Genomic DNA, 27,420 nt, shown 5'->3' on the forward strand with positions numbered 1-27,420 from the left:
GTGCATATAACACCACATGAATTAAAACTGCATGGAAATATTAACCAAAGGCTCAGTAATGGTAAGCCAGCTTCTCTGAAGAACAGCTGGCCTGCCCACTTTTGCAATAAGCACTTTAACAGTAGGATGTAAAAATAGGTTAAGCAAGTAGGTTAATTCTTTTAAAGTACCCCACTGGCACAGAAACCACCAGTCACAAAACCACCCACAAAAAAGAGCTTAAAAGAGACTATACCATAAACAAAACGTTCACATAGTATGCACAAAATATTTCTAACAATTGAAATAAAATGTGTATTGCTGTTTATTTATTTAAAATATTTTAATTTTATCTGTTAAAAAAATTATTTGTTATATAATTTTATATATATGAAATAATTTTATACTGCTCTTCAGTCTCACAGATTCCCCAGGCAGTATAAACTATACACAGGTTAAACTAATTATGACAAGACAACCCTATATAAAAAACAATATTAAGAAAACAATGCACAGGCTTAATCAAAGCAGGCTCAAATGAATGCCAACATTTAAATAACTGCACAAACAGAAATGTTTTGACTTGGCAACAAAATCAGAGATATGTCAGCCCCATTTGTACTCCAGTGGGCAAGGTATTACAAATTGGAAGAGTGTAAACAGCTGATGGCATGCCTGTCCTATGTGTTAGTGGAAAACGTCAACCTTCTCTCCCCTCCTGCAGAAATACTAAACTAAAGCACTCCTGGGAGATGGACTGCTTAGAATCCTCTGAAGCAGTCCATTCTACTGTTGAAGAATTCTTACAATAAAGTTCTTCCTAATGTATCTGAGGAAGTAGGCTCAAGTCTACAAAAGCTCATGTTACCAACTTCCCTCTTTCAGTTAGTCTCAAAGGTGCTGCAAGATCCCTTTGCATACTAATGTTTAGGTGGACTCTCATTTCTTGCAGTTTGGACCTATTGGTTTGTGTTTTAGACTTAGACTGGAAAAAGAAACAGATGGATTGGAATATATCCATAAACTCCAACCCACCAACTGTGGATTGGACAAAGACAATGACTTCCTGGCACACTACACATATTATAACATTTCTATAATCCCAGCCTCATGAGGATGCTCTTGGCCTGTTTATCATATCTCTTTTCTGGTTCCCAGCCTGCACACACCACATTCCAAAACTCCCTCCACCATTCATGTAGTCATGCATCTAACCTTGCCTTAGGCAACATCTTTCCTTCTGCCTTTGTCCCTGAACAACCATTGTTAAAACAGAACCTCATCCCCCAAACCATGTTTTGCATTTCTATGGCTATTCATAACAGTCTGATTATAGAGGGCATCAGTTCACTTCATGCATCTGAGAAAGTAGACCAAGTCTATGAAGGATTATGCTACAACTTCTGCTCGGTTAGTCTCAAGTTTTGTTTGACACCATGAGCAAGTTGTAGCACCTTGCCTCAAAAACATGATTTCCAATCGATTCATAAACCATGGTTTAGAGGAAATGATAACTATAGGGACCTGCATAAGACAGAGGAGAAAGACCGGTGGACTTTGCTTGTGATATCTGAAATGGGCCATATATATACACACACACACACATATATACTGTGAGATGCCATTACTTAATACCAGCATTCACGACAATGTTATAAACAGACCCAGGATCTTGCATTATACTGCTGCTTCCAAAGTGGTTATATAAAAGAGTTAAGAAGTTCATGACACTGTAAGAAAAAACATATTCTATAATATTCATTTTTTAAAGCTGATGACATGTTGGAAGTCTCTCTCATAAGCTTTTGGGTGGGTGCACTATTAACTTTTTGACCTTTGAAACTTGGCAAATTAAACTTTGGATGATATTAAAAATGGTTAATTGAGAACAGAATGGGAGGACAAGCACAATTTTGCAACAATGAAAGATGAGAAAATAGACTATTACATAGTGAGGCAATTAAATAGGCCAACTGTCCTGTTCAAAGCAAACACAGAATGGAGGGAACATTTTATTTGTGGTGACTACATTCAAGTTTACTGGAACAAGTGTATGTATGTGTGTGTGTGTGTGTGTGTGTGTGTGTGTATATATATATATATATATATATATATCTTTTTTAGTTTACTGGAATAAGTTTTGTTGCTGCAAAGATTTTAATTTCTAAATGACAAAGCTGTGATGGTTGACTTAAAAAATGAAAATATGGAACTAAAATTAATAAGACTAGAAAAAAGCAAATAAACAAAATATACCATATATACTCGATTGTAAGTTGACTGCATGCACACCCGAGGACAGGCTTGGGGGGCAAAATTATGGATTTTGATGTGACTCTTGGATAAGTCGAGGGCAACACTTCGGGACATGCAAGAAAGGATCTAAATGATGAAGCAAAGGAAAACAATGCCAAAGAACGTACAAAATTATGGCAGGCATAACTGTTTGGCACGCACTAAAGGTTGGATGGAAGACAGAATAGAGGGAGGTCAGTGCTTCCAGGACAAAATGCACTCTTGTCTTTCATCAGGGGATGGTCTCCTTTTTAATAAGAGTTAATGTATAGTATTTACATTAACCCATTGATTAGCTGACCTAGCTTTTTGGGGGTCAATTTTTTGAATAAAATTTTTAGACTTATACATGAATATATACAGTAGTTCCTGTCCAGAGATAAATCTAAGGCTACCCTAATAGGCTGAGATGCCAATATATGACATTTTGGTCCCTACAAGCATAAAGAACCTTACAAAGGTTTAGCTGCCACAAGCAAGTCCTAGGGGCAAAACAGACTACCCCTTTCAGCGGCTCTGCGCTGCCCCTTTGAGTGCCAGCCTTCTGCGCTCCTAGAATCATAGAGTTGGAAGAGACCGCAAGGGCCATCCAGTCCAACCCCCTGCCATGGAGGAAATCACAATCAAAGCATCCCTGACAGATGGCCATCCAGCCTCTGTTTGAAGATCTCTAAGGAAGGACACTCCACTGAGGGAGTTTGTTCCACTGTCGAACAGCCCTTACTGTCAGGAAGTTCCTCCTAATGTTGAGGTGGAATCTTTTCCTGTAGTTTGCATCCATTGTTCCGCGTTCTAGTCTTTGGAGCAGCAGAAAACAAGCTTGCTCCCTCTTCAACATGACATCCCTTCAAATATTTAAACAGGGCTATCATATCACCTCTTAACACCAGATAGGATGTGAAGTCGGGGCATGCAGTGTGTGACCACGCTCCATGCCACCAGTATGCTGGCTCAGATTACCAGTCTGTTCAGCCCCCTACTTAGACTCTGAATCTCCAAACAGCAGACAAACAGGAGGGGAAAGCCCTCAGCTGCTAAACACTAAGGACATGGAAGTTTCTCAGAGGTATAGCTAATCAGGTGGGAGAACAAATTAAGGACATTGCGTTAATTTAAAACTTCAGTTGAGCAATTAGAAATAGTTTAGGAATCTAAAAAAAATGGGCAGGAGAGAGCCAGTGTGGTGTAAGGGGTTGGGTATCGGACTAGGAGTCTGGAAAGCAGGGTTCCCACTTCACCACAGAAACCCACTAGGTGACATTGGGCAAGTCACACTTTCTCAGCTTCAGAGGAAGGCAACTGCAAACCCCCTCTGAACACATGCTGCAAAGAAAACTCCACCTTAGGGTCATCATAAGTCAGATGACTTATGTTTACCTTAGGCATAAGTCAGAAACAACTTGAATGTGCATGACAATAAACAAAAAGTTGTCAAGGGAATGCAAATATAGTTGTCAGATTTTAGGGCCTGGCCCTGATTCACCAGTTTTCATGGGCCATCTTCTGGCACAAGACAAGGGTGCAAATTCTCCGGTTTTGGAGGAGGTCAGCATCAGGCAAGAAGAGAGGGTTGTATGCATATTTCTAGCTCAGTTAGGAGAACAGCAGCTTGCTACAATTTACAAGCTCATCCCCAGGTCTCAGGTTTAGGCCCAGAAGCCTGCGTGCATGGAAAGATCCTGAACTGGCAACCCGAAATGCAAACACAGCAAATACAAGAATTATCATACTATATACAATACTACAAATTTGGGGAACAAAGGAAGGTTTCATTATCGGGGGGAGGCAGAGTTCTTGTGCAGAATAATGCCCTCAATTTACCCTCTGGAAGTAGAACAGTACTCCATCTGATTAAATTTAAAATATTTAAAAAACAACCACAACCTGGAGCCTTTCCTTTCTCCTCCCACTGAGTCTTGCCCCACTCACACCATCTCTTCCGCTCAGCTCCAGGATTTTAAAGGGACACAGGCAAACACCCTAGCCTTTTTCGGCCAAAAGACAGATGTGTGGGGAGTGGTGGTATCACCCCCTCATAGGGTGTCACCTAGCATGGGCTGCACCCCCTACAGCCCCTAGTGATACCCTGGTCTTTCACAGTTGTCCACTCCAGATTTGATACAAAACTATATCAATGCTTCTTAAGCTATCTATTGTGGGGAGCCAACTATTTTTCATTGGAATGTGCCAGGGACCTTCTATCATACTTGTGCCCCATCTGTCAACATCACTTCTTTCTTTCTTGAAAACTCTCCAAGTACGCACAACTGATGGCTCATGGACCAGTACCTGTCCATGGACCACCACTTTGACGGGCATAATTTTACATTACCTTACAATACTTGCACAGATTTTTTTTTAAAAGCTGAAGAAAATAAATTACAACATAATACAGATCATAAGTGAAACTTAGTGAATGAAAGTTTGGTGTCTAGAGATCATTTCTTTTTCAGAAACAATAAGTAACAATTACCTGACCTTGATATCTTCACTAGTAGCTTTTATCATATCTCTTGTTCATTTAACAAAAACCAAGCAGACATATCTGTTGCATTTTGGCCACATATCTATCAAAGGTTGAAAAAGAAGCTCTTCTCAGACAAAAGATAGCTCAAACATGGTAATGTGTGCTTCAAAGAGTCAGGAATCAAAGTACTTTCCACTGGAGCTCAACTTGCTTGCCTCAATTCAAAGGAAAAAAGAGAGAGAACAGACAGGAAGACTAGCTAAGGAAAGTACATTTCCTACTATGTTTCTATGACTTAAAAGAATATTTCAAACCACTTTTAGAATACAGATATCCCTGAATTTAAATTATCACAACTACATGCTTTTCAATGACTGTGGCTTCATGAACCTGTGCTGCAATAATAGCAGGGTAAGCAAGACAAGGTTCAGAAACATTCTCCTAGAAAGAAGAACACACAGCAATACAGGTTGAATTTCCCTTATCTGGAATTCTGAAATTCAAAACATTTCAAACCTATTTTTTTCCCCATAGGTGGGTGAGATAGTAACACCTTTGCTTTCTGGTGGTTCAGTGTACACAAACTTTGTTTCGTGTACAAAAAATATTAACAATATTGTATAAAATTACCTTGAGGCTATAAGGTGAACATGAAATATAAATAAATTTTGTGTTTAGACTTTGGTCCCATCACCAAGATATCTCATCATGTATGTATGTGCAAATATAGATATTCTGAAATCCAAAATCCAGAACACTTCTGGTCCCAAGCATTTCAGATAAAGAAGATTCAAACTTTATTGTACATGCAGTGGCAAACACCAGGGCACAACGACCATGCTTTTGAATAAACAGTTAGCTTCTATTTACATCACGTTAGCTGACTATGCCACACTTTCAAAGAGATCACTCACCAACTTTCTGCAATACTCTGATGGACCTTTGAAAAGAAGAAAGCCACTGTGGTGTAAGGAGCGTTGAAATCTGACTGAATATTAAGGCAATGTATGCCTACACTCAGTGGCGTCACTTGGGTTGGTGTCACTTGGGGCAGTAACTCATAGTGTCACCCTCCCCAGTGACCTCCTCCCATCTCACACCACACAGAATCCTTATTAATGTTTTTTGTACTAATGTTACTCATCACTCATGATTTCCATATCTTGCTAAATATAATGGTAACAACTGTGACATAAACTGCAATAATTAAAACTATACCTTTAAGTTACAGTACCATATGCACGGTCTAAATGTATTTACACACACATAGTTTCATGTAGTTAAAGTGAAAGTTTGGTAAAATGTGATGTTTTTAAATATTTTTTTAAATTTTTTTTAAAAAATTAAATTTAAAAATCTATTTAAAAAACTTGGGGCATATGCTTTCTCCTCCTACTGAGCCTTGCTCCACTCACGCCATCCCCTCAGCATTTTAAAGCAAATGCACTGCAAACGTTTCAGGCAAAAGCTAGATGTTTGGGAGGCAGTGGCGCCTCCCCACTCCTTAGGGTGTCACCTAGTACGACCCACACCCCTACACCCTGCTGGTGACACCACGCCTGAACAGATTCAGACAACTTTGACGGAGAACTTTATTCCCTTTAAAGAGCTGCTGCTTGTAGATGTAAAAAAACATGCGGGTATTACACTCAATGTAGAATATGCCCATTATAACAGCCCTCATAAGTTGGAAGGTATGGTTGTTCAAATCCAGTTTTAGGAAGAAAAGAGAGGCTCCATTACAGATATAGTCTTATCATATATTAAGAAAAAAACTGACATTTTTTTTTCTTAAGAAAGACTTGCATGATCATTCTAACCAGAAGTTTTTCACAGCCCAAACTGACTTTCGGTTGTGATGTTTCATGCACAGTTTATCATTCCAGAGGAGTGTTGTTCCTGTTCATTTGTTGCTTATTAGCAAAATAAAAGAATACTGTGGCATCCTAAAGATTAACACATATGAATGAATGAATGAATGAATGAATGAATGAATGAATGAGATTTTATTTATATACCGCCGTTCCTTCGATCACGGCGGTTTACAAGATACTAAAAAATACAATACAGTACGAAACAAATTACAAATAGAAATTAAAAAAGCAAAAATCCCCCATATTAAAACCATGCAATACAATACATCATTAAAATCCATCATTCATTCCTAATAATTAAAACTAGTTAAAATCAATAAAACAATCTAATAATACAACACGCAATACACAGGAGAAGATGACAGTCAGGACATGTGGGGGAAGGCTTGGTGAAATAGGTGAGTCTTGAGGTTTTTCTTAAATGACTCCAGAGAGGGGGCCGAGCGGAGCTCATCAGGGAGAGAGTTCCAAGACTGCGGGGCCACAGCAGAGAAAGCCCTATGCGCAGTCGCTACACATGTCATCTTGGGAACTCTCAAAAAAATTTTCCCACCTGACCTAAGAGTGCGGGGCAGATTATATGGGGCGAGGCGGTGCTCCAAGTACTCTGGGCCCAAGCCATTTAGGGCTTTATAGGTAACAACCAACACCTTGTATTGGGCCCGGAAGCGGATTGGCAGCCAATGCAGATCTTTCAATATAGGTGTTATGTGGCTGGCCCTGGAACTACCAGTGACCAGCCTTGCGGCCATATTTTGAACCAACTGCAGCTTCCGAGTTTGGTACAAGGGTTGCCCCATGTAGAGCGCATTACAGAAATCAAGTCGAGAGGTTACCAGTGCATGTACCACTGTTTCAAGGTCCCCCCGGTCCAGGTAGGGACACAGCTGGCGTATCAGCCGAAGCTGGTAACAGGTACTTCTAACTGTCGCATCCACCTGAGGAGTCAGGTGAAGCGACGAGTCCAGAAGCACCCCCAAACTGCGAACTGTGTCCTTCACGGGGAGTGTGACCCCGTTCAGGACAGGTGGACAAATTTCCTTCCCAGGACCGGGGGAGCCTATCACAAGTACTTCCGTTTTCTCTGGATTCAGGCTGAGTCTGTTTTCCCTCATCCAGCCCATTACCGACTCCAGACAGGCATTGAGCGGAGAGATGCCATCCCTAGTCACTGCATCAGTCGGAGACACAGAGAAGACTATTTGGGTGTCATCAGCGTACTGATAACACCGCGCCCCGTGTCTCCGGATGATCTCTCCCAGCGGCTTCATGTAAATGTTGAATAGCATAGGGGACAAGATCGCTCCCTCAGGTATCCCAGATGTAAGGGCCCTCTTGTCAGAGCGACAGTCCCCCAGCTCCACCATCTGGAATCTGCCCGAGAGGTAGGAACGGAACCACTGTAGAGCAGTGCCCCCGATTCCCAACTCCCCCAGGCGATCCAGAAGGATACCATGGTCGATGGTATCGAAGGCCGCAGAGATGTCCAAGAGCACTAACAGGGACACGCTACCCCTGTCCATGCACACAGGGGTAGCGTGTCCCTGTTAGTGCTCTTGGACATCTCTGCGGCCTTCGATACCATCGACCATGGTATCCTTCTGGATACAATATATTATTGTAGCGTTAGGGTTTTTTTTAACTAGAACACTTATCATGAAAGGAGTGAGGTGGACAAGTTAACATGGCCTCTTGAGTAGTTCTACACACTCCCAAACTGCAAACTAATCTATGAATAACATTTTTCAAAGAATAAAGATCAATGGAGAGCTGAGGTTGATTAAATCAGGATAGGAGTGGAGTATCTATACACTGAAAAGATATGTGAAACTCTGTGAAGAGTAGTTGTAACAGCAGGCACAAGGCTCTCTACTTCAAAATAGAGCAGATGTTTCTGCTAAGAACTTAAGAAGCTTCAAAATTGTGTAGAGAGCTGACTGACACAGGACAGTCACTCCATAATTGTGATTCCTGTAAAAGGGTCCAACAGGTGTTGACTTGTCTCTTTTGTGACTGTTTCAATAACCTGCCTCCCTTGTTTATTCTGTTGAACACAGCTACTATACACCACTTCCAACATAGGTCAGTGTTTTGCAGATTTGTGCTATCATAAATTCTGTTTTATTGTTTGTTTCTCTGTGGCATTTGCTTAATTCTCTATATGATTTAAAATATAAGAACAGCAACACAAGGAGAGCCTGGGTTGAACTACAGAAACTATCTGGAAGTATTTAAAGATATTAAGCAACAACAGAGTACACTAAGAATCCTGTTGACTACACTTAATACATGGGCTGTGATTCTGCAACAGAAGACACAGCATCCCATCCATACCCTTCCCATCTTTTCTTAGATGCAGCTCTTCACTCCAACCCAGCAACTACCCAGATGTGAATCTGTCAGGCTCTAAAAACTTCTGGGGAGGTCCCTATCTCCCTCCCACCAACCTTCACAGGGACATTTGGTAAAAATATGGGAGAGAGCATTCTCAATGGCAGCTTCCAGGCTTGAGCACACATTTCTAGAGAGATTAGACTGGCTTCCATGCTCTGTTCATCTGTCAGAAAGTGAAAACTTTTCTGTTTCAACAGACTTTTAAAAATTAACTGCAAGAGCTTTTAATAGCATGCTGTTCCACTGATTTTTATCTTTTGTCTTTTTCATGAATTTATTTTAAATAGTTTTAACTGATTGGAAAGTTTAATTGCATTTTAACAAGTGTTACTTATGCCTTTGTGTGGGTGCTTTTATCTGTATTTGTCTAATTTTTCATAAATCACCTTGAGTCATAAGTTGGGAGATAGAAATGAAAGGAGAAGGAGGAAGAAGAGGAGAAAGAAGAAGAAGAAGGAGATTAAGTAGTGGTGGTGATGGGGAAACAGTTCTGCATGTAAATATAAGTAAAGATGAATTAATACCTTGGGGAAGGGAAATGAACATACCATAAAAAGTGAGGTATCCAAACAGCGCTGAGATAAAATAAACTAGAAAGCTCAGACCAATCCCTGTGTTGGCTACCTTTTGCATCCTGCTTTTGGACGGACTACAAAGAGAGAGAAAAATGCAGCATCAGTTAAGATGTCAGTAGAAAATAAATCTCTATTGACTGCTTCAGCTGTGGACCAATGGATCTCAATTCCCACCCACCCCCAATACTGGTAAGTAAATCCCAAGGAACATCACTTTTCTGCAACTTTGATCATTTCCAATTAGCCACTTGAATGCTACTGTGTAAAGTACTGTAAGTACTTCTACACACAGTGGATGATTTATAGATAGAAATCACCAATGAAGGAAGTTGGCTTGCATATGTGTGTGTCTATTGTGTGCCTCCAAGTCATTTCTGACTTAGGTGACTCTAAGGCTAACCTATCATAGGGCAATATTTTTTCAGAGGAGGTTTGCCCCTGCCTTTCTCCAAGGCTGAGAACACGTGGCTTGCCCAAGGTCACCCAGTACGTTTTATGGCTGAGCTGGAATTTGAACCCTGGTCTTCAGAGTCTTTGTCCAACACTTAAACCACTATGCCAGGCTGACCTTAAAAGGTGGTGAGAACTATTCATGGGCGAGTGAGGTCTGGCAGTGGCTATCGGTTATGATGGAACCTCCAGAGGTAGAGGCAGTATGTCTCTAAATTCCAGTTGCTGGGACAGTTAATGGTGTGGGAGGGCTGCTGCTTTCACATGGAGCCCATTCTCACCACACAGTTAGAGCACTAAGATTCCATGTTAACTGACATGGTCGCATCCTATAGAATCTTGGGGCCCTTTCACATTACACTGTTATAGTGCTGTAATTGCACTTCAGTTGCCTTGATTACATCCTATGGAATGATGGGCTTTGTAGTCTGGCAAAACACTAGATCACTGTCTGGGAATTCTAAACCTCCATTCCCAAACTGCTAATCCCACAAGATTTCATAGGATGAAGCCATGGCAGTTAAAGTGGAATTATAGTGCCATAATTTCATAGCATCAACAGGCCCATGCTTTGCTTGTGGTCTGTTCCGCAAAAGTCTGGTTCACCAATGTGGGAAACAGAAGGTTGAAACAAATGAGCATTCAAGTCTAAGTAAGCAGGACTCTCATTATTGCCATAACTTCCTTTTCTTCCCAGAATGCATTGTGGATTCTAACAACACTAAAAGGTCCTTTTTGTGATCTTCCCCCTCCCACCTCTTTCCTGATATCTGGGACTTTTGGAGAGGAGGAAAGGGGCTGAGTGGTCTGGAGGGAGAGGCCTGACATACTGTATTCAGCCCTTGAAATCAGAGGTTACCCATCACTGCTCAATATATTGGAGGAACCACTTCTATTAGTCATCTACATCAATAAATGAAAGAGGAAACAGATGTTTGGAAAACTGCAGTACTCTTACACTACTGAGGTTTAAGTGGAATTATTATATAAATGACTTGTTACCTTTGGAGCTCACAATAAATTGGCAATACTGACGTATGGCAGAGAAATGAGAATGCCATGACTGGAATGGCATAAGCACTCTAAAAAATAAAAAGGAAAAGAAAAAAAAAGATTTTTTTTTTAAAAAAATAAGGGTAGTAAATGCTTGACATGAATTTCTAAAAATTTTCTTGAACTTAATCCTGTATGTGTTTAACGGCAACATTGAGCATTCCTCATTATTGGGTATGATGGCTGAGCTGCTGGGACACAGAATCCAACAACAACCAGAAGAATACATAATACAGGGCTGAAAGGTGGGGTATAAAAACCATAAATAAATAAATAATTCCCACCCCTGCTTTAAAGTACAGAATATATTGTTTTCATTATATTTTATTGTTTTATTTTGTTGTTAGCTACCTTGGCTATTTTGCAGAAAACTAGGATGCACAAAGGAATAAAATAAAATAGACTGTAAAGACTGCACATTAGATTACAGAACAACTTCTGTTGCATCCTGCAAGGATTACAAGTAATTTTGAAAATCCCCATTCAAACTATTGTCACTAGCAGATTCAGGAAGCAGTATGCACAAAGTCATACATTTTGAGAAGTCCTGGCTTATCCCAAAGCTTAAATACATTTTTTCTAAGCTCCTGTGATCTGTTAAGAGGATGCTGTAAGATTACCTCCTTGGAAAAATTAAACAGTGCTGGTTTACATTCTCTGGTAGAATTTGAAACCTGTAAAAGACCAACATGCAAATACTGAGATGATGCTCACTGGCTGCATTAAATTCACATCAATTTAAAATGACTTCCAAATCCTATGATTGACCATGGGAGGGGGGGAGCACATCACCACACACCTGTCCACATGTGGCGGTTGTGTACTGTAGTTCCTGCAATGAAATGCTCAACAGAATTAACCATGGAGCAAACTTCACTGGGTCTCCAGATGTTGTTGAACTTCAGTTCCCAGAAGCCCCAGCCAGCATGGCCAATGGTAAGAGATTCTGGGAGCTGCAGACCCACAAAATCCAGGAATGCACAAACTGGGAACCACTGAAATATAACCATATATAATAGGAATAGTTAAAAATTTATAAGTGAATTTGTCTTTACTCTCCCACTTTATCACAGGATGGTTACTTCAGATTATATCCATCTTCTAATACATCCTTCTCTGTAGATCATCCAGCATGTGTATGGATTGATGTGGAAAAGATATATAGCATGCAGGTTACATGACACTGACGTATAAACTCCTAAATACAGAGAAACACTAGCCCCCCCAATTAGCTTCAACCCAGACTGTGCTGTTTCCAGACCCCAAAGACTACTGATCAGCAATAACTTTGCCATAAAATAACAAGATATAGTTAGCCTTTCAAAGACTGTAACAAGTCTGGAAGGTTTAGGGCATCTGGAAGAAACTTACCGCAAGGTTTAGTGGCAAAGGGCAAGGAATGGACCACTTTTTAATTACAATCTGCACAGAGAGAGAACATAGTTAATATTTTGCAGATTTTTAATTGCTATATGTGTTGGGACATATGTTACCCATGCAGCCCCCTCAAAATCAGTCCACAACTATAAACTGTATCAGAGAAAATAATGCTCAAAGAAAATAATTGCTTGTCCATACAACATCTTCCTTGGCATTGGAACCTGCATGACATTTTAAAATAAAGAGTAGCAAGAAATGCCTCATTTAGGCATTATGTTCCTTTGCCTGTTCCAAGACTGCTCCAGAAAGACATCAGAATCTGTCTTGGGCTTTTTGCCATAAGAAGAAATATATACAATCAAACCTGGAACTATTATGCCTATTTGAATGTTGTTGCTATGTCTGCAACACTAGGCACAGGTTTGGGTCCTCCTAGCATCCCTAAATGCTGTTGCTGTACAGTATGTCTCCCCCCATCTTAAAAAAACAAAACTTTTTAGGATGCATCCACACTGCAGAAATAATCTGGTTTGACACCACTTTAACTGCCATGACTCAATGCTATGGAATTCTGGGGACTGTAATTTGTCCCCTCCGCTCCACTCTGGTGCCACAACAAACAATAATCACTGGATTTCCAAAGCATCAAGCCACGGCAGTTAAAGTGGTGTCAAATCAGATTGTTTCTGCAGTGCGGATACAGCCTTACAAAAGGCTGGGTGTGTACAAGAGCAAAGTGGCAATTGTCCCCAGAAACTTAAATTTCTCCAGAGGGTATCCATGTGGGCACAGGATTGGGAAACTCAATTTGCCAAGCACAGTGAGAGAACTTTGTGCCAGTGTGTTTGAACATATCAAAAAAAAAGAAAAGAAAAGAAAAGAAGGAAGGAAGGTAAGGGTATGGTTATGGGAAGGAAGGGGCTGCAATGAAAATATTGCCCCAATAAAAATTCTGCCCCCACCTGAATGACATTTTCTTTCGCTCCTCAAATTTCTAGCACTGCAGAGAGTACGATGTTGATAACCGCAAATACCATCCTAGACCTTTTTCAATTGCTGTGTTCAACATTCCCTTGATCACTTTGCCCCTTTCCTTTGGATGCCTACACTGTATTTCTAAACTCTCAACTGAAGTTTTCAATTTCTGAAGTACTAGAAATTTGAGGACTAAAGAAAAATTCCATGGGGGAGAAGAATTATAATTTTTTGGGGGGCAATGCCCTCATGTAAGGCAGTCTACCACTGTCTGCTAAGGTCAGAGGAAGAGTGAAAATATTGGTAGACTGTGCTGGAGAGTGAGAGAGAAGGAGACCTCGGAAGGAACCACTCCTGTTCTGCATGAACCTTTGAAAAGGGAGATATTTTAGAACAGAACCGTGTTTATGCCAGGTGCAGATCTCAGAAATAGCAACATGTGCTTGGGCTGTATAATGAAAAAGGCCTTTGGGGAGGGCAAATGCATGTGACCTTCTAGATACAACATTCCCTGGGCAAGGGGGGCGGTCTTGCAAGTCAGAGAGTAGAATTCTAGGCTAGACTGTTTCCTGGTGGGCTATTTTGCTGTGTGTTGGAATGTTTATTTTTAAATTTATATGGGGTAGGGGTGAGGGGACATTCTGTCTAGAGAAGAGAGCCTTCAGCTGGTGTCTGAAATGGTGCAATCCAGACAGATTTACTACATCGTCTACTGCTTGAGAATTAGGACCCAGAAGATTATAAACTCAGAACAATGACAGTGTGGTGTAGTACCTGGAAGATAAATGAAGGGATAGGTTAGAGTGCTGGACCAGGACTTGAGAGATCCTGATTCCAGTCTCCCATCAGCTATGAAACTTTTTGTGTGACACTGGGCCAGGCACTCTTTCTCAGTGACCTATCTACCAGGGTTGATGTGAGCAGAAAGGGAGGATGAGGAGACCCAGGTTATGCTGCCTTGAACTTCCAGGAGGAAAGATGAAATATAACTGTAACTAATTAATACTGCACATACAGCTAAAGTAGGTTGACAAAATATTTTATGTTGTTAACTGCCCTTGAATCAATTCCAATTCATGGCAAACTCCAAGCCCTCCTGTCCTCAACTCTTCTACTCCTGTCCTACAAGCTCAAGGTCCTGCCCTCCCGGACTGAGTCTAGTCATCTTGTATGTGGTCTCCTTCTCTTTCTGCTGCCTTCCACCTTTCCTAGAATTATTGTTTTATCCAGTGAGTGATTCATGCTTTCTCATTATGTGGTCAAACTAAACAGCCTCAATTTAGTCATCTTGGGCGGTGTACAGACCACCCCTTTGGGGTGGCCTGCACCCATCCCTTTTCCCGACAGATCGGGGCCTCAGCTGCCACAGCAGCAGCCCCTGGAGGCCCCGATCTGCCGCTTTTCCAGGCTAGGACCCTCCCTGCAAACCAAGGCCCTGTCCAGATGGGCCATTTTGTGCGTACTCCGTACGTACTAGGGTTGCCTGGGGGCGTCTCTTTTAGACGCCTGCAACCCTAGTACGTACGGAGTACGTACAAAATGGCAGCACCCTGTTCACACGTGCACCACCATTTTGACGTAACGGCCGCATCACGTCCAAATGACGCGGCGTGGCCGTTACATCTTTGCGCCGCTGAAGGGCACTTCTGGCGCCCTTTCAGTGGTGCCAGAAAGAGTTCCGTTTTGGAGCTCATTCTGCTGGATGTATTGCTGGTGCGGCCTTTAAACGGCCACTTGGGCCTTTTCTCTCTGTATCGCTGGCGCGGCTGTTTAAAGGCCAAGCCAGCGATACATCCGGCAGAAGGAGCTCCAAAACGGAGCTCCTTCTGGTGCCGCTGAAAGGGTGCTACAAGCACCCTTCAGTGGTGTGAAGACATAACGTCCGCGCCGCACCATTTGGACATGACACAGATGTTATGTCAAAATGGCGGCGCCCGTGTGAACAGGGCGCCGCCATTTTGTACGTACTCTACGTACTAGGGTTGTGGGCGTCTAAAAGAGACATCCCCAGGCAACCCTAGTACGTAAGGAGTACGTACAAAATGGCCCGTCTGAACAGGGCCTTGGTTTCCAGGGAGGGTCCCAGCCTGATCTCTTCTAGGACCCAATTGCTGTCTTTTTGGCTGTCCATGGTATCCTCAGCACTCTTCTCCAGCAAATCATCTCAAATTAATTCTCTTTCTATTCAATTTCTTCACTGTTCAGTTCTCACATCCATATAGGATGATGGGGGATACTATGCCTTGGACGATCCTAACTTCAGTGCTCAATTGTACACTCTTTGACAAAAGAATATATCGTAACAATTAATACTACTAACACTAGTCAAAACCTTGCGAACCTTCACAGCTGTATCCAATGGAAAGCTTTTGTGCCCCCCCCAAAAAAACAATTAAATTCAAAAGACCTTGTTCCCCACCTTCGCTGGGAGATGTCTACTATCCAAAATTACTATAGCCAGCAAATGTTTATCTGAAGCCAGAGGAAAGGTAGAAAGAGGAGAAAGATGATGATAGAATACTGAAGATCTCAAAAAAGAGGTGCTGCATTGTGGGACATCTTGTCATATCAGCACTCCATATTCTAACATCATAGTTCTAGTGAACATTTAGTGTACAAATAATTTTAATTAATTAATTAACGTTTCCCCCTTTCTCCCAGTATGGGACCCAGCCAGAGTACAACAGATTAAAATCGAGTACAATTAAAACTTATTTGATACAAAAGCTTAAGCCATTAAAAATGTAGGATATTTTATGCTGGATAATTTCAGTGTGCTTTGGGTTTATGCATTTTAATAGTATTCAAATTACTTTATGTGTATTAATCCATGTTGTACGCCACCTCAAGCCTTGGGAAGAGGTGGGTAAGAAAGAAGACTAAATTAAATTAAATTAAAATATTTTAATACAGTGAAAAGGATAAAAATGGAACACATCGCATTAAAAGACCCTAATTTCACAGTACGTTAAGAGCCAAAGGTCTGCTTAAATTCTTTTCCCTGCTGTGTAAGAAGAGCTTAGAAAGTTATTAGGAGCGGTTAGCTAACTTCAAGATAGGATAAGGAGTGGAATGTTAGAAACTATTATAAATGAAACCTCTGATTGTGAAATATAAGTGACCCTCACAAATCTGATGTATTAGATTGCTCTCCAATTTGATTGCAGATGTTGAATGGATATTATTGTGTTTTGTTTATGTTTAATGTTAGTTTTTGTCTCTTTTTTAATACTTAATAAACTTTATTTAAAAAAATCTTTTCCCTGCTGGCAGGAAGGGGGTGTTGCTGGTGCTAATAAGGTCTCCAGGTTTCGTCATCCTTAGGACATTCACTCCCTCAATAATCCTGCAATGTAGATTATCTCCTACAATAAAGATGGGAAACAGGACAAGACCACCCAGGGGCAATCCCCAATTGAAGTGGGATTTCAGCCCACTTGATGATCCAATCCTGTATCTGTAGCCATAGTGAGTGAGCATTTGTTCTCATAGGCAAGAATCTAAACAGGTGGTTTGTTCTAGAAACCGATAATAGAAAATTACGGCAAAAGTATTGCTTCCATATGTCTGGTATAGGGTTTTCCCCCCTGCTTGAACAGAATACAATTGTATCGATAGCAGGAAATGTTGTGCAAATGTCTCTCAACATGAAGTTTTTTTCCCTAGCTTCAAAAATAATTAGATGGGAAAACCAAACTACATTTAACTTGCCTCACAGAATTTCAGTGTGGCAAATGGAATTTAAAATAAATACTGTACACAGGATTTATTTCCTTTCTTTTTGCTGTTTTGATTGTAAAAGTACATTATGGTTAATACATAGCAATAAAATATTTATGGGGGATACATACATACACATACAGAATCACTTTGGCTCTTAACGTGCCATACAGGCACTTTAGGGTATATAAGATGGTTTCAGGTTCATAAGAAACCTTGGGCGTGTTACAGACCGCCCCAAACGGGCGGTCTCGCGCTGCTGCCGGTTGCTGCGTCTGGGAACCGCAGCAGCCAAACCGCATGGTTCCCGGGTACAGCAAGAAAGAAGCGCCAAAATGGGGCTTCTTCCTGCAACCTGGAAGAGGCGCCGCAAGGCGCGAGGTGCGCACTCGTGGCGCCACTTCTGGCGTGCGATGTCCGGATGCTGTGCGTCCATGACGTCAAAATGGCAGCACCCATCTGTATGCAGTGCTGCCATTTTGACGTACTCATTACGCGTGAGGGGCAATACGCATCAGGAAGCACCGCCCCTCGCGCATAACGACGGTGTCTCATTGGCTTGTCTGTAACGCGCCCTAGAAAGAAAACTTTCTGGATCAGTATTAGTGAAGCTAGGAGGGCTCAGTGGAGATGGATATTAAAGAACAGGATCCACATTCTGAGTTCTGGTCAATAAATGATACTGGAGTTAGTCAAACAAATAATAATAATAATAATAATAATAATAATGCTGTTCACCTGGAAGTTAAATAAGGAAGGAAAACTAACACGACAATTATAATCAGCCCTCCACATTTGTGGCTTTGACTTTTACAGATTTGATTATTCAAACAGATGTTGTGCTGGAGGACCTAGAGATTCCCAGAGAAGATTTCTGTAGGCATTTATAGGTCCTTCCGCGCAAATCTATGGGCAATGTCTGGCAGATGTTGACTATAGAGTTGCACTAGAGGACCTAGAGATTCCTAAGGAGGTGTTCTCTCAGATTAGTCTCTCATATTAAAAAAATAGCGAGTATTTTATTTCTGGTTTTTCCACTTTCATGGGGGTCTTGTGCCCCTAACCCCAGCAAAGTGGAGGGCCTACTATATATTCAACTCTTACTGGAGAACAAGACCCATCAAAACCAGTGGAATTTGCTCATAAACATGCACAGGACCAATTTAGATGTTTACTAGATGGCAACTAACCGAAAGAGAAAGCCAGCATGGTGTATCTGATTGCTGGACATTGGGAGACCAGGGTTCAAATCCCTGCTCAGCCATGGAACCCCTCTAGGTGACCTTGGGCAAGTCACACACTCTCAGTGTCACAGCTATGAAATGGCAAACTAGCTCTGAACATATTTTGTCAGGAAAACCCTGTGATACGATCACCATAAGTCAGAAACAACTTGAAGGTACACAACAACAAAAATCTCCAGAACTTTGAAAAGTTACTTTTGGGGACTACAACAACTTGTCCAGCACGGCCATCACTAGATGGTAAATTCTGAGCATTGTAGAGCTAAACTATTTATTTATTTGATTGATATCCTGCCTTTCCCCCAAAATGGGATTCAAGATGGTTGAACCAACAGGATTGAAAGTACTGTGCAGCTGGAGCTGTGTCCTGCAGCGTACTAAGTACGTACAGAAATCTTGCAGCACCTTTCCACCTAAAAGGCTCCTCCTCCTACTACTACTTTGGATCAAGCTGCAGAAGATTATTATCTCCTAGCCTTTGCAGAAGTATTTTGGAGTTTTTGAGAGACATTGCCCTTAGGGAGTTCTGTTGACAGCTTTGAAATCTGATTTTATCACATGCTTCAATGCCTTAATGGGCTAGTTGTCTCACATAGTGGACAACATTTTTGCTGGACAGTCTTTTCCAGATTTTTATCTTTAAAAAAAAGGGAAAGAAAAATAAAGCAGCACACATTATTCAAGGCTTGTATGCAAGTCAATGCAAGCCAAAGGAGGCTTTCCTGATTATTCCAAAACAAAAGCAGTGATTTTCTGCATACCAAACCTGGCCAGATGACAGGGAAGGAGAAGCAACTCTTCTATAAATATAACTATTATTTCATTCATTTTCTTTCATTTCTACTCTTATCTACTCCAGGGTAGATAACAACAGTTAGGGTTAGCAAAATATAATACCCAATTACTCTGCTCGGGCTGCATCCACACCGCAGAAATAATCCAGTTTGACACCCCTTTAACTGCCATGACTCAGTGCCATGGAAATCTGGGAATTGTAGTTTTGTCAAAAATTTAGACTCTGTCAGGTCCAAAACACACTGCAGAAATAATGCAGTTTGAGGCCATTTTAAAACTGTCCTGGTTCAGTGCTAGGGAATCCTGGGAATTGTAGTTTATTGTGGCATCAGAGCTTTCTCACAGAGAAGGCTAAATGTCTCACAAAACTAGAGTTCCCAGAATTCCTAGCACTGAGCCAGGATAGTTAAAGCAGTCTCAAACTGGATTATTTCTGCAGCGTATTTTGGACATCAGATTACTCTGGTGCCAAAACAAATTGTAAGTTCCAGAATACCACAGCTTTGAGCCATCACAGTTCAAGTGGTGTCAAATTGGATTATTTCTGCAGTGCAGATGGTCTCCTTGTTCATTATCTGCACCTATTTGTTATCACTTGCCTTGGTTTTCTTCAAATGTAAAGATAGGTTTTAAAATTAAAAGATATAGCACACACGGCCCCTCATTACCAGATTGATGTTTAGTTCAAGTCATTAAAAGCCTACCACCAACACTCCCTGAGAACAAAAAACCTGACACAGCAAGCCAGACTACACAGCAGGAGGTTATTAATCACATCCTGGGCGAAAGGAAAGAGGAGGAGGGTCAACCATTTGTCTAGGGGTTGTTTGCTTAAGGTGAATCCAAAATAATGGGGGCAACCCAGCTAATCGATGCACTCAAGGCCCCAAACAGCTGCAGGGGTGACAACAACAGAGAGAAGATGGGAAGGCTGTAATTCTTGCCCACATAAACAGACTTTATCACTTCTTAATCACAGATTTTGTGTGGATTAACCCATTCTTTTTAACAGAAGCATATACTTTGCAACAACAGGGATTGCGGGTGAACTGAGAACTCCCCTTTGCAGGAAGCTGCTTGACCACTTTGGATTTTCATTTTTGTTTTAATTTTTTGTTATCGCACTCTTCAAGAAGATTATAATGGTGCATATACCTGTACCTATTTTTTAATGAATTGGATTAAGCAAAAGAATGCAAACAGGCTTGGTGTCATCTAGTGAGCTTCACAGCTGAATCGGGATTTCATTCCAAGCAATCATCATCATCACCATCATCTGTATCCTGCTTTCCTTCTAAAACTGGAGCTTGAAGTGGCTTACAGTCTAAAAGCACAGTACAATGAAAACCTTACAAAAATTTATTATCTATGTCTTAAATTCTCTATTAGTGCCGACTAGCATAGACCTATTGAGTTCATTAGCTTTATCTATGTGTCAACTCACCATTCAGCGATTGAGTGAATGGGTTTACTTAGCTGGGATGAATCAACAGCATGCCAGCCTTTATTTTTCCTGAATTTTTATTAAACAAAACAAACTGAATGAAGGTGCTAAAGAAAAAGGAAGGATGGGTAAAGGAATAAGCATAAGCCACAGGCTTCAAAAATGAGGGAATATGAACAGAGATCCCAAGGGGCTGGTAACTGGTTGATTCTTCATTACAACTTCTTCTTATATGGTTTTAACAAAAGAAACTCATGCAAGAAACACACTGACTTTATGCCACACTCTGATGCCAATCTCTTGGCGTTTTCTCAGAGAGTAAAAAAACTGCATGCTGCTCTCACTTCTGGTGTGGTCATTACGATTTATCTTACAGTATATCTTGATTTTGGCAAGGCTTTTGACAAGATTCGCCATGACATTCTTGGAAATAAGCTTGTAAAATGTGGGCTAGACAAGGCAATTGTTACATGGATTTGTAATTGGTTGTCCAGCCAAACACAAAGGCTGCTCAACAATGGTCAACATCTTTATCAATGACTTGGATGACAGAATTAGGGGCATACTTATCAAATTTGCAGATGACACCAAATTAGGAGGAGTAGCTAACATCCCAGACTACAAGATCAAAATTCAAAATGACCTGAATAAACTGGAAAGCTGAGCCAAAACTAACAAAATGATATTCAACACAGAAAAATGTAAGGTACTGCACTTAGGGCAGAAAAACAAAATGCACAGATATAGGATGGGGGACACCTGGCTGAACGAGACTACATGTGAAAGGGATCTAGGAGTCCAAGTAGACCACAAGTTGAACATGAGTCAACAGTGCGATGCAGCAGCTAAAAAGGCCAATGTACTTTTAGGCTGCATCAATAGAAGTATACTACTACTACTACTACTACTAATCTTTATTTATAAAGTGCTGTAAATTTACACAGCGCTGTACATACAATCTTTTTAATTGGACGGTTTCCTGCCCTAAGGCTTACAATCTAAAAAGACACAACACAAAAGGAGAAGGGGAAGGGGATGAGGGCCAACAGTTCTTCTATACCTCCGAGGCCTGGATCAGGGGAGATGGACTGGAGGGAGGACATAGCAATACAGGAAATGATTCAATAAAACAGGCAACAAAGGAACATCAAATAGCAAGTGACAATTATGCAATATATATTATTATGCAGTATAGTGTCTAGATCAAGAGAAGTAATAGTGCTACTATATTCTGCTTTGGTCAGGCCCCACCTGGAATACTGTGTCCAGTTCTGGGCACCACAATTCAAAAAAGATGTTGAGAAACTGGAGCGTGTCCAAAGGAGGGTGACTAAAAAGGTGAAGGGTCTCTAGAAACCATGCCTTATGAGAAATGACTTAGGGAGCTGGGGATGTTTAGCCTGGAGAAGAGAAGGTTAAGAGGTGATGTGATAGCTCTGTTTACATATTTGAAGGGATGTCATATTGAGGAGGGAGTAAGCTTGTTTTCTGCTGCTCCAGAGAACAGGACCCAGAACAATGGATGCAAGCTCCAGGAAAAGAGATTGCACCTCAACATTAGGAGGAACTTCCTGACAGTAAGGGCTGTTAAACAGTGGAAGACACTTCCTTGGAGAGTGGTGGAGTCTCCTTCCTTGGAGGTCTTTAACAGAGGCTGGATGCGTATTTGTGAAGGATGCTTTGATTGAGAGTCCCTGCATGGTAGGGGGTTGGACTGGGTGGCTCTTGTGGTCTCTTGGATTTGCATGAGAAGAAGCAATCACAACTCTAGCTTAATGCACAAACTACTCCAAACTTTAACACAGAAACAACTGTGCAGGAAGAAGGCAACGTTTCCTTAGCAATTCATGTTCTTGTCTAGCTCTGCCACCTTGCAGCACTAACTCTCTCTTCCTTAAAGGTAGACTATCTCCTTGCATGTTAAGGTATGTGTGTAAAAGTTTCCTGCTGCTACAAAGAAAAAATTACTGTAAAACTGGCCAGCACTGAAAAACAACACAATGACTTTACACTGTTACAGTTGCTTTTGAAGAGTCTGCAGATAGCAGAAACCTACACAGTCTCTGCGTCTGTGTGTACCTTCAAGTCCTGGATCGGCTTATGGTGGCCCCATAAATTTCACAGGGCTTCTTTAGTCAAGGGATGCTCAGGGGTGGTTTTGCCAGTTCCTCCTTCTGTACATAGGGCAATTTGGAGGGAGCCATGAAACAAGGGCTGGAGGCCTATTTGTGATAACTAGGTTGTAAACTGCCCACCGGTCCTTAGATTTAAAGAGCATGCTTATTTACATATGTCCTCAATACACTCTGAAGTTAATTTAGATATAACTTACTTTTGATGTGCAAGGGAATCTAAGAACGGAAGAGGAGCCATGTTGCATCCAATCAAAGGCTGATTTAGTCAGTATTCTGCTCACATGATGGTCAAATATTTGCCTCCAGGAAGTGCACAAATAGGACATGACAGCCAAAACACTCTCCTATTTATGTTCCCTAGCAATTCATATACAGATGCATACTGTTTTTGACACTTGAGGAGAGCCCAGAGTCATTGGGTAATAATGCAGTTTCACAGCCCTGTAATTGCTATGGCTCCATCTTACAGAATCCTGGGATTTGTAGTTTGGTAAGGCACCAGCACACTTGGGCAGAGCTGTGGAAAGATCTGATAAAACTACAAATCCCAGTATTCCATAGGATGGGGTTAAAGCACCTAAAGTGGTGTCAAAGGGCATAATTTCTACAGTGTAGATGCACCCATTAATAGCCAGAAGTTACATGAATTTATCCAATCCCATTTTAATACTGTCTGAATTGGCAGACATCAGCACATCTTAGAACAGTGTTGAAATAAAGACTCCTGTATGGCAGCACTGTAAGAATCAGACAGAGATCTGCATGTATATCTGCTAGAATATGGAATAATAAAACCTTTTTTTAAACCCTTTAAAATTTATGGCAGCTGCACAGAGAACCATTATGGGTATCAATGCAAATCTTGGAGACAGAATCATGCTGAAATGTACTATATTTTTTATTTTCCTAAAAAGCTATTCTATTTCTACATATTCTCTTGTTTTCAAAAAGCACTACTAACCCAAATCCAAAACAAATGTGTTCCAGGCTTTAGTTTTCCATATATCACATAGGAATCAATGGCTGTAAATATCACCACTGAAATGCCCTAGTTGGCACAGGGAAAGAGAGAGAGATAGAGAGAGAGGGAAAGGGGGGGAATCCTTTCAGCTGGAAAGAATAAGGTCTTTGATATATTAATATCTATATATTAAATTGCTCAGAAGAGTTTTGCTGCTTCTTGTTTTTTTCATTATTAAACTAACGTACATTCAATTTACTTGGAATATATGACATTTTCTTCTGCACGAGTTGCATTAAATGGTGGTTGGAAAGAAAGACGAAAAAATTCCATTCCACACATAGAGGAAGGAAGGGGGGACATTGGGAGGCACACAGGCTAATATTTTTCATTACCTTGTCAGCAAAACAAAATATGCTTTGCTGGTTTTCTACAGTCCAAAAATTAACGACAGTATTTTTTTTTCATATTCCTGATTTTCATTTTAGCCAAACTTATCCAACTGCAACAACACACACATACCACACATAAAGGACAGCAGAAGGAATACTTTGGTTTTAGAGGCAAGTTTTAAATGAGCAGACATCCGTTTTGAAGGAACTCTGAAATCTATCAAAATAATAAGAAAACATAACTTAAGCAGTGATATGGGTTGGGTTTTTTGGTGTTGTTGGGGTTTTTTTAAGACTTACCACAAGAGCAAAGTACACCATAAAGAAAAATGATAAACTACTTGTGTAGCCAAGAAAGCCTGTAAAATAACAGTAAAAATAAGAGGCAATTTATAAGGAAAGTGATCTTGATGTAGAGCTAAAAGTGCTTCACGTTGTAGGTATGTTTTCCATTACAGGGCTTGGTATCTGGGGCTTAAGACTCAGAATAACAACATTCCAGCTTGCCTGTCACAGATCATTTATGTAGTTTTGCAGGGCAGAATTAGAACTGGCTTACCACTAATGGCATGCTATAAGTAAATGCAGCTCTTTAATGTTCTGCTGTAAAGGTTTTATTTTAGTAGAGCAGACAAAATACTATTGCAATCTCAGTAATAGGTTAACTAGGCAAGGCTGATTGAACAGCAAGGCTGCAAATAAATCCATTTACCCCCCCCACCCCCCCCACCCCAATTTTTGTTTTAATTTCTTTTCTTTTTCTTTTAAAAGCAACAACCCATTACAGGTTTCTTTTAAACCCCTCAATTAAACTGCTACTAAAAGAGAAGTAATTATGTAATTATGACAGCAATAAGGCCCCCTTTAAAATTACTTACCAATTTTAGGAAGAAGTGCTAGAGGAAAGACAACACAAATGGAGGTAATCAGAAGCAGCAATCTACCATCAAGGTACCAGGAGCTATCAGAAGAGATAAAACAAGCGTAGTTTAATGCCCAATGTTTTCTTCTTGAACACTGAGCCCCCCCCCCTTAAATATTTAAGAAATAGAGATTCTTAAAAAATAAATTATTTTCTTTTGTTTTCTACAAAATTGCTTTTAGAAGTCAGTGTTTTAATGGCTGCATTTGATGCTTCAAAAACGTGATCTTACCGTTTCCCATACATTGTTTATAGGTCAGAAAGGCTGTCACCTAATTAAGGCAATCTTAGGCTGCCTACCAATTTAGAAGTGAATCTCATCAAACTCAGCAGGATTTGCTTGAGAGTAAATATGTTCAGTTTAAGAATAAATAAACTCTACTACCCAATTAATGAATGACATGTTCCATGCAGTAATATGTAGTAGCTGATTCATGGCAAGCAAAAAAAAACAAACTACACACACTTATTTAAACAATGATTAAATTGTTCAATTGGATACAGTTACACTATCTGCTTAATGAAAAGGAAACTTAGATCCAAATAATCATGTTTGAGACCACTTTAAATGCCTGTCTCAGTGCTAGGGAATTCTGGGAACTGTAGTTTTGCAAGACAGAAAGCTGTCAGAAAGCTCTGCTGCCACAATAAACTACAATTTCCAGGAATCCCTAGCACTGAGGTAGGACAATTAAAGCGGTCTCAAACTGGATTATTTCTGCAGTGTGTTTGGACCTTAGAAGCCATGAGCAAATTAGTGTTTTTCATCCTAATTTATTCCACAGGGTAGATGTAAGCAAGACCTTTTTAAGTAACAGTTATGTGTCCAAGTGGACACCTGACTTTTGGTCATCCAGTGGAGACCGATGGACACATATAATCTAATCAGTGAACCCTTGTTTTAATGCCATTTTCAATTTACTTCATAACAAAAAATAAAAAATAAAATACCCAAATATAAATATTTTTACAATCCCAAATAAATTGCTTTTTAAAATCATGTATTCTAAGCTTTGATAACAGTTTTGGGTCCCTTTATACCTTTTAATTCAGGTATTTTCTAGTGGTGGGCAAGATAATAAAAATTACTAGGATATTTATTTATTTATTTACTCAATTGATATCCTTCTTTTTCCCCCAACATGGGATCCAAGGTGGCGTACGTATTTTAAAAGCACAAAACAACTGTTAGTACAAAAGTTAAAATCCAATTAAACTAAATTTATGTTTAAAAGGCACAGGTTAAGAAGAGTATTAAAAACAAGTTAAAACCAGTATTTAAAGTTACTTAAAAAACAAAGTTAAAAACACTACAGCCCCCAGTAAAATATTTACCTATTTCACACACTAAAAGCCAAACGCTTCTTTAAATAAAACCTGCTGGCAAAAAGAGAGCAAGAAGGGGGCCAACTGGACCTTCCTGGAAAGAGAATTCCATAAAACTGGAAGCAGCTACCAGATATGCCTGGGATGGTGGTGGGACCAAGAAAAGGCCTTCCCCCACAGATCTTATAACATGGCCAGGCTCATACAGGGAGATACTGTACAGTTTTTCAAATAGTGTAGACCAAAAGACTTTAAAGGTCATAGCCAGCACTTTGAATTCTGCCCAGAAACAGATCAGCAGAGATGTTTTAGAAAGGGGTTTATATGACTCCAGTGTCCAGAGGAGGGTGACCAAAACGGTGAAGGGTTTTTGAAACCATGTCCTATGAGGAGAGACTTAGGGAGCTAGGTATGTCTAACTTGGAGAAGAGATGGTTAAGAGGTGATTCAGGCGGGTTACAAACCGCCATTAAAGTACGGACTCAGTCCGTACTAGGATTAGGAAGGTGCGGTGCTTCCGCACCCCCCTAACCCTAGTACGGACTGAGTCCGTACAAAATGGCGGCCCCCCTTCCACATGGGGGCCGCCATGACAATGTCACAACTGTGCCGCCTCTACACGGGGCGGCACGGACGTGACGTCGTCGGTCCGCGCCAGGGCGCCTAGGGCGCCCTTTCTGCGGACCAGGAAGGAGCTCCGTTTCGGAGCTCCTTCCTGGTTTGCGGCGGCGCTTTGCTTCGCTGGGCACAGCCTTCAGACGGCTGCGCCCAGCGAAGCAATGGAGAAAGGGGCCAAGCGGCCCCTTTCTCCTTCTCCCCGCCGCCGCGGGGTGTCCTTGGGGCTTGAAGCCCCAGGGACACCCCTTTTCAGGCTGCGGGGAAGCGGCGTTTTGCTGCTTCCCCGCAGCCTGAAAAGCGGCGGATCGGGGCTTCAGTGGCTGCCGCTCTGCACGCTGAGGCCCTGATACACCGGGGAAAGGGGCGGGTGCAGACCGCCCCAAATGGGCGGTCTATAACCCGCCATGATATTGCTATTTAA

The 27,420-nt window shown here is 41.0% G+C and overlaps 1 protein-coding gene across 5 annotated transcripts in view; it reads right to left on the reverse strand.

The window, feature by feature from the left end:
- SLC38A6 (solute carrier family 38 member 6) overlaps positions 1-27,420 on the reverse strand; it is a 78,490-nt gene that overhangs the window by 3,965 nt on the left and 47,105 nt on the right. For 3 of the 5 annotated variants that reach the window (XM_089522763.1, XM_089522764.1, XM_089522760.1), the window contains 6 exons: positions 25,012-25,094; positions 24,434-24,492; positions 12,459-12,509; positions 11,708-11,761; positions 11,037-11,116; positions 9,558-9,658 (listed from right to left, as the gene is read on the reverse strand). In XM_089522763.1, the coding sequence (XP_089378889.1) occupies positions 9,558-9,658; positions 11,037-11,116; positions 11,708-11,761; positions 12,459-12,509; positions 24,434-24,492; positions 25,012-25,094 (428 nt within the window). Of the gene's footprint in view, positions 1-5,655; positions 5,682-9,557; positions 9,659-11,036; positions 11,117-11,707; positions 11,762-12,458; positions 12,510-24,433; positions 24,493-25,011; positions 25,095-27,420 lie in introns of all 5 variants that reach the window. The other 2 variants (XM_089522762.1, XM_089522761.1) reach the window with 2 other exon arrangements.

Source organism: Sceloporus occidentalis, unplaced genomic scaffold (genome assembly GCF_023333645.1).
Source record: "Sceloporus occidentalis isolate IW3139 unplaced genomic scaffold, rSceOcc1.0.p SCAF_4, whole genome shotgun sequence".
NCBI classification, from domain to species: Eukaryota; Metazoa; Chordata; class Lepidosauria; order Squamata; family Phrynosomatidae; genus Sceloporus; species Sceloporus occidentalis.